Source organism: Mesocricetus auratus, unplaced genomic scaffold (assembly GCF_017639785.1).
Source record: "Mesocricetus auratus isolate SY011 unplaced genomic scaffold, BCM_Maur_2.0 Super-Scaffold_100015, whole genome shotgun sequence".
Taxonomy (NCBI): domain Eukaryota; kingdom Metazoa; phylum Chordata; class Mammalia; order Rodentia; family Cricetidae; genus Mesocricetus; species Mesocricetus auratus.
In genome coordinates, this window is record NW_024429198.1 from 25,610,446 (window position 1) to 25,624,892 (window position 14,447).

The 14,447-nt window shown below is 40.1% G+C and overlaps 1 protein-coding gene across 2 annotated transcripts in view; it reads left to right on the forward strand.

Moving 5' to 3' along the window:
- Positions 1–14,447, forward strand: part of Sema5a (semaphorin 5A) — a 427,756-nt gene that overhangs the window by 266,726 nt on the left and 146,583 nt on the right. For both annotated transcript variants that reach the window (XM_040757698.1, XM_040757699.1), the window contains exon 6: positions 10,485–10,547. In XM_040757698.1, the coding sequence (XP_040613632.1) occupies positions 10,485–10,547 (63 nt within the window). The remainder of the gene's footprint in view (positions 1–10,484; positions 10,548–14,447) is intronic.

Consider the following 14,447-nt stretch of genomic DNA (forward strand, 5'->3'; position numbering starts at 1 on the left):
AATAAATATGACAGTTATACTATCTGTAACACAGGGCATAGTTAAATGTTTTAAGAGAAAGCATTAAAAACTATGATTCTACAACCAGATATACTTGGGAACTATTAAGATAAGCAGAGCAGTCCCTGTGATGTCAGTACTTTATCCATGCTTGATTGATTTCCCATTGGGTTATATTAATACTTTCAGGAACTCATGTATAAAAACTACTCGTTCCTCTAGCAATTGGATTTTTCACTAAATTAAAGCTTACAGAATGGACAAGGCCATATTTCACGGCAGCCCTACTTGAATCTATGGAAATAATTTATTTGAAACTCTGGAACCAAAAGTATTTCTGTAAAACTGTAGCCAAGAGCCACTGCTGTGGCCATCCTCACCTCCAAATATGGCTTTCACGAATGGCACTGCTTCTGAAGCGCAACATCTGTTTGATGCCACCATGTCTGTCCACCATGACGTCAGATTTTATTCTAGAGAGTGTAAGATTTTCTGATGTGGGCTACCTACGTATTACTTTCCTTCACAGCACCACCCTAGGAGGTTCACTCCTGCTGAGGAGAGAGTCTGTGGAACTCACCCTGTATCCTTCCGTTCCTCTGTCTCCTGTCCTGTGTCCACAGACTTGATGTCAGTCACCAGAGGCATCTGTTTCAAAGAGCCCTGGTTTATCACGTGTGCTCCCTGAGACCCTACAGTTCCAAGAGTGCCTGTGTATGACTTGTACAGAATTTTCACTTAGGCATCCCTCAGTAAGTTGTCGTCACATTAACTGGGGACCTTTCTTTACTGCACTGCCTGTGGAAAATGGATCTAATACCACCTCAGATCTCACTGTCACACAAAAGACATTCAAGGTGGCATTGTTTCCTCCTCCTTGGGGGGTATAAATGTGTATGTTTCCAGGAGTAGTCAGTCAGAACAAAGCAAACTGGTAAGTGGATAGTGCAAAGTGGCACAAAACTGCCGACTCAGCCTCCCACTTTCCCAGAGATTTACTGTAACACAATGCATACAGGACACCTTTATCCTAGCTTTATTGTCTCCGTTTCTGTGAGTGGTTTATAATGTTACTTAAATAACAGCAACGACTGCTCTATCATGGTCCCGCCCCCTCTTCATGCAGCAGCTACCTGTGTGCTCCCTGCCCACAGTCAGAAGGAACTGTTTGCGTGGCCATATGTGATGAACTCACTCAGCCAGCTCCCAGGCTTCCATTCCCAAGTGCCTTTTCCTCGTGGTGGAAGTTGGGAGTTGGTGGGGTGCTCTGGGTCCAGCTTTGTCACTGGTGTAGAACATTTGATATCCATTCATTTTTCTCACCACTGTGAAGTGTTTGCTGATTCTATGTGTATATCATTGTTCTATGGACCACTTATAAGTAAGCAAACCAGGCAACTGGCCTCCTTTCCAGTTTGGTTACTGGGAGACAGGAGAGGCAAGTTTTGTTTGTCTTTGGGATTTCGGGCTTGTTTTTGACATTTTCCCAAAGGAACTAAAGACTTCTCACAAGTTGCACAAGTGATTGACACTGTGCTAAATCCTCCATCTTGGCAGAAATCTGCACATATGGTTATAAACAGTTGAGCATAGGTGTGCAGGAGACATGGGCATTGGCTATATTGGCTTCTTAAGCAATCCACAGGCCACATGCCAGGCCGTCCAAATCAGGTCTGCATTTATGACCATGGTAAACATCATAAGCCTCCTGAAACAGAGTCAGCAGAGGCAGTAGGAAAGATGATAGAATGTTCTAGATATCTTTGTCTTTTATTGCTGGTGGAATGGGCACAGAAATGGTGTCACCTGGCATCGATAAAGAAATAGAACTCTACTGTTCCATAGAAATCACACTGGGTTTGAATTCTCAAAACCAGCCCAGCTTTCGCAGGTCACACCCTGTCTGTGCAGCTGTTGCACTACATGAATCACGAGCTGCTTGAAATCAATACTTGGGCTGTGAGTGGGTCCAGAGTTTTAAAAATGAATACCTTCCATGACATGTGAATCAATGGATTTTGTGATTAATAATATACTGAATGCCAACAGCTCTGGCCTTGGACACGTACAAATCTGTGTGCTTCCGGTATGTGTTTTTCAGAATTGTAGCAAAGAGAAACAAAGAAACCACAAGAATCAAGTAGCCAAGAGGGACTTAACTTTGTCGTCTTAGCAGCAGGATAGGACAGGCGCAAATCTAAGCCATGACATTTCAGAGTTAGTGAACTATGTGAAATCACTGGGGCTTTGGCAAATACCCAGACATTATCTTCAACCAAAATCTTACAGTAATTTTACTTATCACATGAATTACAGACAGCTAAGTAAGATAAATGTGGGAACAAACACAAAAGCAAAAAACTTGCTACTGTAGCTAGTACATCCAAGTTCAAAGAATTGTCTTTTTTGCATTAGATTAATTTCTAATTAATTTCACCCAGAACAATAGCTGTTATTAGTGTACCATTGTCAGTTGAAATGTGACACAGTACTGGTTTTACTATTGCCCATCCTAGTCAAGCCCACCATGAATCTCAAATTGTGGCTTTATTTAGAAATATGTAGCATGAATTATAAAAATGCAGAGACACATATTGGGGTTCAAGCTGAAGATCAGAAAAGTAAAACAGGTAGTCACTAGAGAGTTCTCACCTCAAACAGTGCTCAGAGTGAAGGGGCGATCGTGTCCTCAGATTGCATCTCCAGACTGCACTGCTCTCTACCGAAAACCCCAGTCTGTTCTGGAGATAGCACTGAGCTCCTTATATTCTCCCTAGTGCTGGGATTGAAGACAAGAGCTCTGTTTCTCTTTTAGAGTGATTCACTCTTATGTAGCCCTGGGTGGTCTTGAACTCACAGAGACCCATCTGCTTCTGTCTCCTGAGTCCTGGGATTAAAGGTGTGTGCTACAACTGCCTGCCCTCTATGGCTGTGGCTATCTTTGCATTCTGATCTCTAGGTAGGCATTACTAGATCATAAACAATATATCACCATAAAAATAAGTCTTGTATGTATATTATAATTAGTATTGCATTATAATTAGGTTGTTACCATCAGTTTGTGTTGGGCCCTGATCCAGTAGCTAGTAACCTTACAGGAAGAGGGAATTTTATTTCAAATATAGGAGAAGCCCTTGTGATGTCTGAGGATTGCTATAAGCACAAACCAAGGAATACCAAAAATCTTTCCCTGCTAAAGACTGAGACAAAGGCCAAGATAGAGTCCTCCTATCTCAAAAGGAGCTACCCATTACTGCCCTGATTTAAGATACCCAGCCTTCAAATCTCTAATATTTTTTATTTAAATTAGAGACAAGCTTGCTTTACATGACAATCCCAGCTCCCTCTCCCTCCTCTTCTTCCCCACGACCCCAACAGGTCTCCCATGACCCCACCCACTCCCTACTCCATTCCCCAGGGAGGTTGAGGCCCTCCATGGGGGATCTCCAGAATCTGTCCTTTCACTCAGGGCAGGACTTAGGTCCTCCCCCAAGAGTCCAGGCTGAAAGAGCATCCCTCATTGTGGGATAGACACCTAATAGTCCATTTCTATGCCAGCAATAAATACTGATCTACTACCAAGGCCCCATAGATTGCCTAGGCCTCATCACTGACACCCACATTTAGGGGGTTTGAATCAGTCCCATGCTGGCCTTTCAGTCACCAGTCTGGGGTCCAAGAGCTCCCCCCATGTTCAGGTCAGCTGTTTCTGTGAGTTAAACCAGCCTGGTCTTGACCCTTTTCTCTTCAGTCCTCCCTCTCTGTCACTGGATTCCAGGAGTTCAGGTCAGTATTTAGCTGTGGGTGTCTGTCACCCCTACTTTCTCTTCTAAGAGATTCAGTGTGGCTGGATTTATGTTGAGATCTTTGATCCATTTGAACTTAAGTTTTGTGCATGACGATAGACATGGATCTATCTACAGTCTTCTACATGTCAACATCCAGTTATGTCAGCACCATTTGTTGTAGATGCTTTCTTTTTGACATTGTATAATTTTAACTTCTTTGTCAAAGTTCAGGTGTTTCCCAGACTCTCTGGCAGTGGGATTGTAGGTACTCCCCTGATCCATGCCTAAATCCATGTATGAGTGAATACATACCTTGATTCTCTTTTCGTGACTGAGTTACATCACTCAGGATGGTTTATCCTCATGCTGTCCATTTACCTGAAAATTTCAAGATCCCATTGTTTTTTCTGCTGAATAGTACTCCATTGTGTAAATGTACCACATTTTCTCTATCCACTCTTCAGTTGAGACACATCTATGTTGCTTCCAGGTTCTGGCTATTACAGATAATGCTGCTATGAATATAGTAGAACAGACATCCTTGTTGTATGGATGTGCATCTTTTGGATATATGCCTAAAAGTGGAATTGCTGGATCTTGCGGTAGGTTTATTCCCATTTTTCTGAGGAATCTCCATACTGATTTCCAAAGTGGCTGCACAAGTCGACACTTCCACCAGCAATGGAGGAGTGTTCCCCTTTCTCCACATCCTCTCCATGATAAGCTGTCATTGGTGTTTTTGATTTTAGCCATTCTGACAGGAGTAAGATGGTATCTCAGAGTTGTTTTGATTTGCATTTCCCTGATGGCCAAGGATGCTGAATGCATTCTTAAGTGTCTCTCAGTCCCTTTAGATTCCTCTATTGAGAATCTTTATTTATTTTTGTACCCCACTTTTTAATTGGATCTTTTGGTGTTTTGGAGACTTGCTTCTTGAGTTCTTTGTAAATTTTGGAGATCAGCCCTCTGTGAGATGTGGGCTTAGTGAATATCTTTTCCCATTCTGTGGGCTGCCTATTTATCTTGTTGACTGTGTTCTTTGCCTTAAAGAAGCTTCTCAGTTTCAGGAGGTCCCATGTATTAATTGTTGACCTCACAGTCTGTGCTATTGGTGTTATGTTCAGAAGCTGTCTCCTGTACCAATTCATTCAAGGGTACCTCCTACTTTCTCTTCTAAGAGGTTCAGTGTGGCTGGATTTATGTTGAGATGTTGAGATCTTTGATCCATTTGGACTTAAGTTTTGTGCATGACGATAGACATGGATCTATCTGCAGTCTTCTACATGTCAACATCCAGTTATGTCAGCACCATTTGTTGAAGATGTTTTCTTTTTGACATTGTATAATTTTAACTTCTTTGTCAAAGTTCAGGTGTTCATATGTGTATGGGTTAATATCGGGGTGTTCAATTTGATTCCATTGGTCTACCTGTCTATTTTTGTGCCAATACCAAACTGTTTTCAGGACTATAGCTCTGAAATAAAGCTTGAAGTCAGGGATGGTGATGCCTCCGGACATTGTTTGGTGAACAGGGTAAAATCTGTAATAAATTTATTTTGTTAAAATCACAGTTTGTCATACAGCCCTAGCAAACTACACCATTATCTAGTATAATTAAGAATCCAAATATACAAAAGACATTAAGCATGTTTGGAGCCACTATGCATTTAGCCAAAGTGGCATTGTTTTGGTATTATGTGAAAAGAATATAGGTCTTAGTATAGTGTTTATAAATATTTTAAGACTTACTGGCTCTCTAAGATTAAGGTATATAACTGAATTACATGTTGGTGTTAGTATAGAAAGAATTAAAAGAAACCACAAAAATGCATTGTTAAGTTTAGAGGAAGTTTCTTTCTAGCCTAGTGATTTTGAGGGACTGCCCACAGGACACAACTGGAGTCTCTGACCAGTCAGGAAGGCAGGTATCCTGCACATGTGGATACATGATAAATGAACAATTGCATTTAGCATAAGACATAAAGATGGTGATGAGCATTAAGTAGATTTCCCAAAGTCACTAAAATATTTTCCCTTTGAACAATGAGATTTGTGTCCCTCTGTAGCAGACATGAATGCCAAATAAAGATACCTAGTGAAGACAGCCATATTCAAGACTGTCTAGACTGACAATCTTTTCAAATACTGTGAAATCTCCACTTGTTTCAGATTTCATTTGAGTTTTGCCTTTTTTTTTTCTTGAACAAAGATATGGCCTCACATTCCCTGACAATTTGTTTATAATGGTGGTGACAATGTAACACTTTCGTATGTCACAGAAATACATGACATAAGAGTATAAATGCAAACATATGAAAAAAAACAAAAGCCCTCAGGTGGCTGTTAATTTTTGGTGCTGTGTAATTAAACTAGTTTTTTTTTAATGTTATCTTTTGCCAGTATCTAATTAGCAGAGCCATCTGCTGAAAGAGCAGTGGCCCATCTGCCTGGAATGTTGTTCTCTTCATTGTTATGAAAAGCATCCGCCACTGCTAGTCCCCACCTAATTAACTTCTCTTGCTGTGGAATGTGATAATACACAGCTTTGTTTACACACTTCTGAGAACTGTGGATTTATATATATGCATCAAGTACATAAAAAGAGCCAATCTCTTTTCTCTCCAACATCTGACTTACTCTTGAGATCACAGCTTCATTTGTCATGACTAGAGCATGTTCCCCTGCAGTATAGTGAGGCATACATTGTATATTCTGAGAAACAATAAGAAGTCCCATACATCCTTGGGTCTCTGTAGATCTAAAAACAGTGTTCTGTTGTCCTGTATGCTTTTTTTTTTTTGGTTTTTACAAGACAGGGTTTCTCTGTATTGTTTTGGAGGCTATCAGTCCAGCCCAGCCTCGAACTCACAGAGATCCACCTGCCTCTGCCTCCCCAGTGCTGGGATTAAAGGTGTGCGCCACCACCGCCTGGCTCCTGTATGCTTCTTTATAGATGTGTCTGTAGCACTGTGACATGCCAAATATTGAGAATGTCCAAGCATTTAATTGGACTTGAAGTGCACCACCATGAAGTTACTATACCAGGAAAAGAGTACATGTGCCCCTGTGTGATCTGATCCACCATGCAGTAAACACTTTTTCAAATTTTGAAGTGATTTTATTTCAAGATATTGAAAAAATACTCTTATTTGAAGTTAATACTTGATGTATGTAATTATTCTTTATCTTCTTCCATCAAATGTTGTCTAACAATGCATTACACTTAGGAGATATTTAGTAAATATTAAATGAAAAAAGGCATCATATAAAAACTGTAGCAAAACTTTTAAAACCTATTTAATATCACAGAAAATATTTATGTGTCTTTATAGAAGAATGGGCTATATGTATGAATCTTATTCTTTATTAACTTAGATTGATTTATCTACAAAAGTCATTGATTCATTGAAGATTCAAGTAACCACTATTATTGTTTTATGTTTTTTTCTGACATGTTTACTGAGCATTAAGTGTAGAATAATAGAGTAATCATTTTTCTTTTTCTCTGCTGTAGTAGAAAAGATAAAGGATAACAAAAAAGTAAAGATTAATTTTTTTAATTAAGGACATAAGACTAAGTTGTACTGAGATTAGAAATGTATAGAGCCTTTGCATTTGTTTTGCCTGCCAGAAAAAATAGATTTGAGTGGGTAGAAAAGTATGTAGAATGAATGTGAAGACAAGTACATAGAACACTTCCTAAGCCAATTGTGGGTTTTGCTCCAAAATAACGATACAGGTACAAATAACCAGTTTCAGTGAGACTAGATAGAAAGTTTGAGTCAGAAGCCTTTCATTGACAAAGGTGGTTCCTTACACAAAGGACATTAAAAACGAGTCCAAAAGAAAGCTGAGCTTGAACAAAAGAGTAGAAACTTTGAAAAGTCAAATCTAATGCGAGATAATTCCATTAACCCCTGTGGTTTTCTCTTGTGGAAACATGTTTTCATAGCTGCTAGAAGACCCACAAGGCAGTCTGCTTTGGTGGATGAGAAGGAAAACGCTGTTAGATTAATCCAGAGCTCTTAATTCTCACATAAATCTAGAAAAGTCTCTTTTACCAATGCATTTCTCATATAGCTCTGCAATGCCTAGCAATGTTTCTCTCACTGTCTTCTCTTGGTAAAATCCCACCATTAGTATGTAATTTCCTTCTCCCTCTATTCATGAATAATGTGAAGCTAAACAGTCACAATTTTAAATTAATTTTGGATTTGAATATGGTTGCCATGCTATTGATACAGAGATGAAATGCCTCCAAAAGTCACTCCTCTACTTCAAATAATAGAAACGTTATGTGTGGACTGCTTCTCTACTGATCTAATAAACTTGTGTGAGCAGTTGCTGTTTTTCAGTGTTCTGAATAAAGTAATAAAATATTTATGAAAACTCCTTCTCCTTTTTATATTTCTTTTTATTCCTGGTCCTTGGCCAATATTTATCTTGAGAATGTGAAGGCTACTTGGGCACCAGGTGGAATTGGGAAGCTTTTTGTTTACTGGCAGCAGCAGTAAGGTCTAACAACATTGCTGGCATTTGATTAATATTCTCCCTTAATCCTGGGGCTCACCCTGCTACCCAGACCTCCTATGCTTATTCAAACTATGAATACTTTACCTTTTCTCTTGCGTTACTGGGTATTGAATCTCAGGTCTTCCACTTGGTAGGCAGCAGCTCCATCCTTGGCTCTCTGTTTTATGGACTCACTATATTACCCAGGTTGAACATACCTCCTATACAGCCCAGGTAGAGCAGAACCTCATGATCCTTTCTGCCTAATGTATATTAGTGTTTAAGTCTTGTGTGCCTCTGGTGTGCACATGAATCAGATGTATGCAGGTATACATATGTGTGTATATACATATGAATATGTGTGTGTATGTGTGTGTTTGTGTGTGTGTGTGTGTGTGTGTGTGTGTGTGTGTGTGTAGTCAACCTGTTCTATCATTTCTCTAGCGAGGCCTAGTTTGGTGGATCTTGGTTCTTTTTAAGCATGGTCTCTCACTTGCCTGAATCTCACTGATGAAGCTAGACCATCTGGGGAGCAAACTCCAGGGTCCTTCCTGTTCCACTTCCACTTCCTCAGATCTGAACTTCTTAAGCATTTTTTAAAAAATGATACTGAAGCTCAGGTCCTTGTGATTCATACAAAACATTTTACTAACATGGCTGTCACTCCATTCCCCAAAATTTAACTTTTAACAATATCACCAGTCAACAAGAGCCACTGACAGCACCTCCTCAGTTAAAGTGTTCCATTGTACAGATGTGCTCATCCCTGCATGACTGTAACCTCCCTTTCTGTTAAGTAAGACCAACCCCTTTGGTAATATAAGCTTAAATTTTCATTCTTTGTATCTGCATGTCACATGTGCTGTGTGTGAAGTTCTTGCCTGTGTGATGTCTTCATGGAAATACTTGACATCCAGAATGCATTCCAGGCAGTTACTTGCATAGACATGGATTAACTGTACCTTCACTGCCCCCACCCAACATTGACCCAGGGAAGTGTCACATCCTCTTATTGGAGGTCAATATTGACCAAATTCTCAATTCCATACAATCATAAACAGACATGACACTGTTAATGTTGGGGGAAGACCAGGGTGGTTCTCTGTGGATAATGTTCTCATGGTCTCATGTTTATCAAAAGGGTAAGCTTTCAGGCACATAGTTACAATGACTTCCCTGTTGTGCAGCAGTGTTTAACAACAATGGCCTGACTGTATGTATATTCACCTACATTTTGGAGAATTGGGAAACAACTCTACCTGGTGTGCAGTGTGTAGAGGCAGTATTTTCCTACATATTATTTTACTTTACTTTATACTGAGTTTAGTTTAGTTTATTATTTGACATTTTCTGACATAACAAGATTGCTCCTTACATGTTTTTCTAATAATAATTTCACTGGCCTGCAACTCTGAATCTTCAGAAATCTAATTTTTAGTAGTTAGAAAAATATTACAACAAGGAGATATGAAAGAAAGAGGGGGAATACTTTCCATGGAAAGTCTATACACCACAAAGTAGTAGAAAAGAACAATACTTCTGTGCTTAAACTGGTGCTAAATGACTTGCAAGCATAGCTTGTGAATCACCTCTCTTTGTGAAACAGGCACAGGTTCTCTTTGTGACTAGATGTGCTAACACATTTGTCAACTTGATTATGGGTTAGGTTTGAAAAGTTTGAAAAATATTAATCATCATGATTCTTAATAGAGGTAGTAGCCACGTAGAGAAGGGAAATAGTCACAGTGCTTTGTGCCTGAATCAATCATATCCTGGCCATCATATTGTACATATTGTTGTAGCTAGAATATGCAGAGTCATGCCTGGTAATATCCATGAGTGTTGATGCATGACTCATGGTGGATTTGAATGATGAATATCTCCTAAGCTGGGTGCTTACCCTGGCTATTTCCCTCTAGTAACAAGTTTTGTTTACCAGTAACTGCATCTGAATGTCCTGCTGTTTTGACTATAAAGCAGATTGTAATGGAAAATCTCTTAAATGTCTTAATTTTAAAGTTAAATGCAGGCCCATGACTTGACATCCTATATTTGGTGCTTATTCTATACCACTATGAAGGGGTTGGCACATGGATACACCAGTGATCTGATCTAACTACCATTACCTTCCTATTTTCCCCTTTCCCTCAAAACCCTAAAGGTTTGCATTTGTTCTCTTTGTAGGCTGTGGAGTGGGAGTGTGATGAAGCTACCAAGAAGGCCTGTTACAGCAAGGGCAAATCGAAGGTAAGGAGAACAGGGGTTACAGGTACCCCACCTTGTGCTGGGAACTGTGCATAAAACATTAGATTCCTGATAGGAGGGTTTCCTGCAAGGTGAGATGTATGTGAAGATAAATGTTCCATGTTTTATCATTCAGTGAAAATGAGTCACAGGAAACAGTCATTTCACAAAGCGTCAGAAAGTAAACTAAGACCTAATTTGTACTTTGAATCACTTTATAAATTTCAAAACAAACTAGCTATGACATGGTTAGAAAAATATAGGAAAAAAATTTTAATGGCATTTAATTTGTCTCTTCTATGTTTTGCAGTTGCCTACAGATGGCTGTTCAGTAGTTGTATTATCTTGTGTTTTGCAGTAGCAGAAATGCAACCCAGGGTCTTGTACATACTAAACAAATATTCAACACTTACCCAATATAATCACTGCACCAAAATTACATGAGATGTAATCTTGATGTTCTTAGCATGCCCTTGTGATTTGCTCTATCTGTGTCAATGCTGAACTCTATACTCCCAGTGTCTCCTGAAAAGAACACTGATGGTTGAGGATGGGGGTGTGCACTAGCACTCACACACAGACCTTTCACACAAGTTGGCAACACACCGGACTGTATCTTTCCAGAAACTCTGTCTGTCTTTAGGAAATGTGTCCTTTGTTCCCTGAGGAAATTCCCTTGCAGATGCTCCATGTGTGCAGTGAGCATTGCAAAAGTCTACATGCCAGCAAAGGCAGAACACACTAATAGAAAGAGGAACATGCACCTTTCCCAATGCTGACTGCAATTTGGTCCATGGGGAAACACTGGTACATGCAGAGGAGTGGAGGAAGCTTGCTGAGCAGCGTTGGCCACAGGGCCAAGAGCCTGTGGAACAGCAAATGGAGGGAGCCCTCATCCGTGTGTTGATAACTTGATAACGAGTGTGATGGTTTGTCTTTTCCTCAGGGGTTAGAACTTACTCCCTGCCCCTGAGGAGAATGGTTCTGAGAACTGGGTGATGATGCAGATCTCAGAAGTGTGGAAGGAAAGAAGGGGCACTAAATCACAAACTTAGCTAAGGTGAAACACATGGATACAGACGGGAAGGGAGGGCTGAAAGAACGAGTGAGAAAAAGGAGGAAGACAAGAGGGGGGAGGGAGGAGAGGAGAGAATGCAGAAATTCAAAGACATTGTTTACCAAAAGGTACTTAATCATCAAAAATACCTCTGAGCTAAATACTTAAAAATGTATCAAACAATACTGGCAGCTCCAGGTTTCAAAGAACCAGAATATGAAATACTCTCAAATAAATGAGTGTAAATGATATAAATAAAAAATACCAGAGAACTTTCTAACTTGCTTGGTGAGTTCTGTAAAACATATAGCAAGATTTGGAGGTATGGCTTCTCCATTGCCATTGCCCTTCTGTGATGTAGAGGCTCCCTGCATTGAAGGCATCCCAACACTCTTACTTATTGCTAGCAGCCATGTATTCAGAGGACACAACATTCTGCTGTGTGGTTTTTCCTGAGGAGTCATGGACAAACATCCGTTCACCCTAGACAGAGAGCCATCAACAGACAAAAGAAATGATTCCACCCAAACTGCACTTTGTGAACCAGTAAATTTACTTTTAGGAGCATGAGTGAGAGATCATTTGCAAGGAGGAATCATGAATAGGGATAGTTACAATCTCTAGGAGATAGGTGCCTTTTCCTAAAGTTCCCTGAACGCCCCCTACCCTGAGCAGCAAACTGAGGGAGGCAGGTTACACAGAGTCTGGAGAATAATAGAGAAATGGAAGACTCACTGCTCACTGAGGGACACACTGGGCTGCATTCCAGGGCTTCAGCTCTAACAGTGCTTGGCCTGGTGACATAGTTCCTTCCAGACTGGCTGGTAACCTGGATGCTCTTTCTCCTCCATTGGGCTGTGACCCTCCCCTCCTCTCCCCTTCCCTTTTTACTTAACCTTTGCTTCTGGCAAGTGTATCTCACTTATGTTCTTATTTCCTGTGGCTTGTAGTTGCACTGGTAAGCAAATACCCTACAATGAAGTGTGTTGACGCTTGTCACAGAGTCTGTGTCTGTAAATTTGGTTTTTGTTTTAGCTTTTGTTAACCTCGGACCTCAGAGTATCCCCTTAATACTGTGCTCTTGACATGACCACTGTTCCCAGCATGCCTTGTTCAACTCTTAGGGCACAGCTGATGTATTCTGACCCTCATTCCATCAGTTATCCATCTTGGAAAGCCCCTGTGGCCATCTGTCTATGCCCTTTCATACTGTCCAAATTACCCAGCCCTGGACCACGAGCTGTGCCAATGGTTTCTGTATGGTTATAGTGCCCTCCGGAAGCACACAGGGTGGAGGTTGGCAGTGCTGTATGAGTGAATGAACACACTATGCTCACTCCAGTGGATCTGGTAAGTTAGTCATCCTCGCCCCTTTTGATGGTAGGGTTGGGATGTTTTTTAAGGGGACTTTCTTTCATACAGTAGGTTTAGCAGCTTACCTGCCTCTGTCCACTATAGCATGGCAATCAATAATAACCAAATTTGCTCCAGACATTTCCAGAGAATCAGTGCTTCAATCTATCGTGATAGATGCATTGGCAATTTTTACATTGTTCACTTTTTAATCCCTGAGATTATTTCTGTATTTCACCAGGAAGGTATCTACATATTTCCTTTCCAGACTTAAGAAAAGTTAACTCCATTTGTCTTCCTGGACTTCTAGCTCTTTGTGGTCCTTGTAAGTTAGAACAACAAGACCTGTTTAGCCATCCAGAGGTTTCTCTGTAGCGTATTACAAACCCTTAATCAAAGCATCCTGGTGCTTTTGTTTTCCTAGTGTGTTATTACTACTGGGGAAATTGCTCGACTGAACCTGTCAATCTACATCTCTCCTCAAGCTGTGACCTTTGGTTAATTTTGTATTTAGGAATTAATTCAATACAATTGTATTATCCATGCCCAGTACATAATATACCCCTGATCCAATGAAGGAACAAATTGTCAATACACTAAGTTGAGGAATGAGGGAACAAACGTTCTCACATTAAGTCATCTCTTGATAGCTCATATTATTTGGGTTTTTAATGAACTAGGAATAATGGCAAATCTTGGTAATTATAAGTTAATTCTAACTCTGTGTGTTGGATCTTTAAGATTAATATATTAAAACAAATGAAGATAAATTTCAAACACCATATATTGTGTGCAAGATAAATCACATTTTATTTTAGGTTGCATTAAGTATAATGATAAATTTTACCTAGAGCTTTAAAAAGCAGTGTTCCGTTGAAATAGAATTTAGTTTATGGTGCTGCTCATTGAGTTGATCTCTGCCTATGATTCTAATTTCTGGAGAGGCTAAGTCAGTGGGATGACTAAAGTCCTAGAGATCGAGGACAGCCTGGTGTAACAGTGAGACCATATCTCAAAAACAAAACAAGACATCAGGAACTATGGACAGTAGGAACTCATTTTTATAAAGTGAGTTACTAGCTTCACTAATGTGTTAGAATGGATAACACTGTAACCTGGCCCAGGAGGTGAGAGCAAATGATGCCTTATCCTGAAGTCCTCTTTCCTTAGTTCCTATCTCTTGTTCTTCCCTCAAACGGGCACTGGCATGTTTACCATCAAGTGGGGAACCCAAGCCCAGCTCCTGGGACACCTAAAAGAGAGAGAATAAGACAGTCTGTGAGAACAGGAAAAAGCACACCAAAAGTGGTGAAAACAGGCAGACCCTGAATTCAGACTTCAGACATTCCAAAGATCCCCAAGCTGACAGCTCCTAGAATCCAAATCAAGTAATGTTTCAGTTTGACTAGAATAGAGTGTCTCTTCGGAGGAATGGATTTATGCTTTCCTTAGTGGTCATGAATTTATGAGAAAAATTCAAATACTTAATAAAT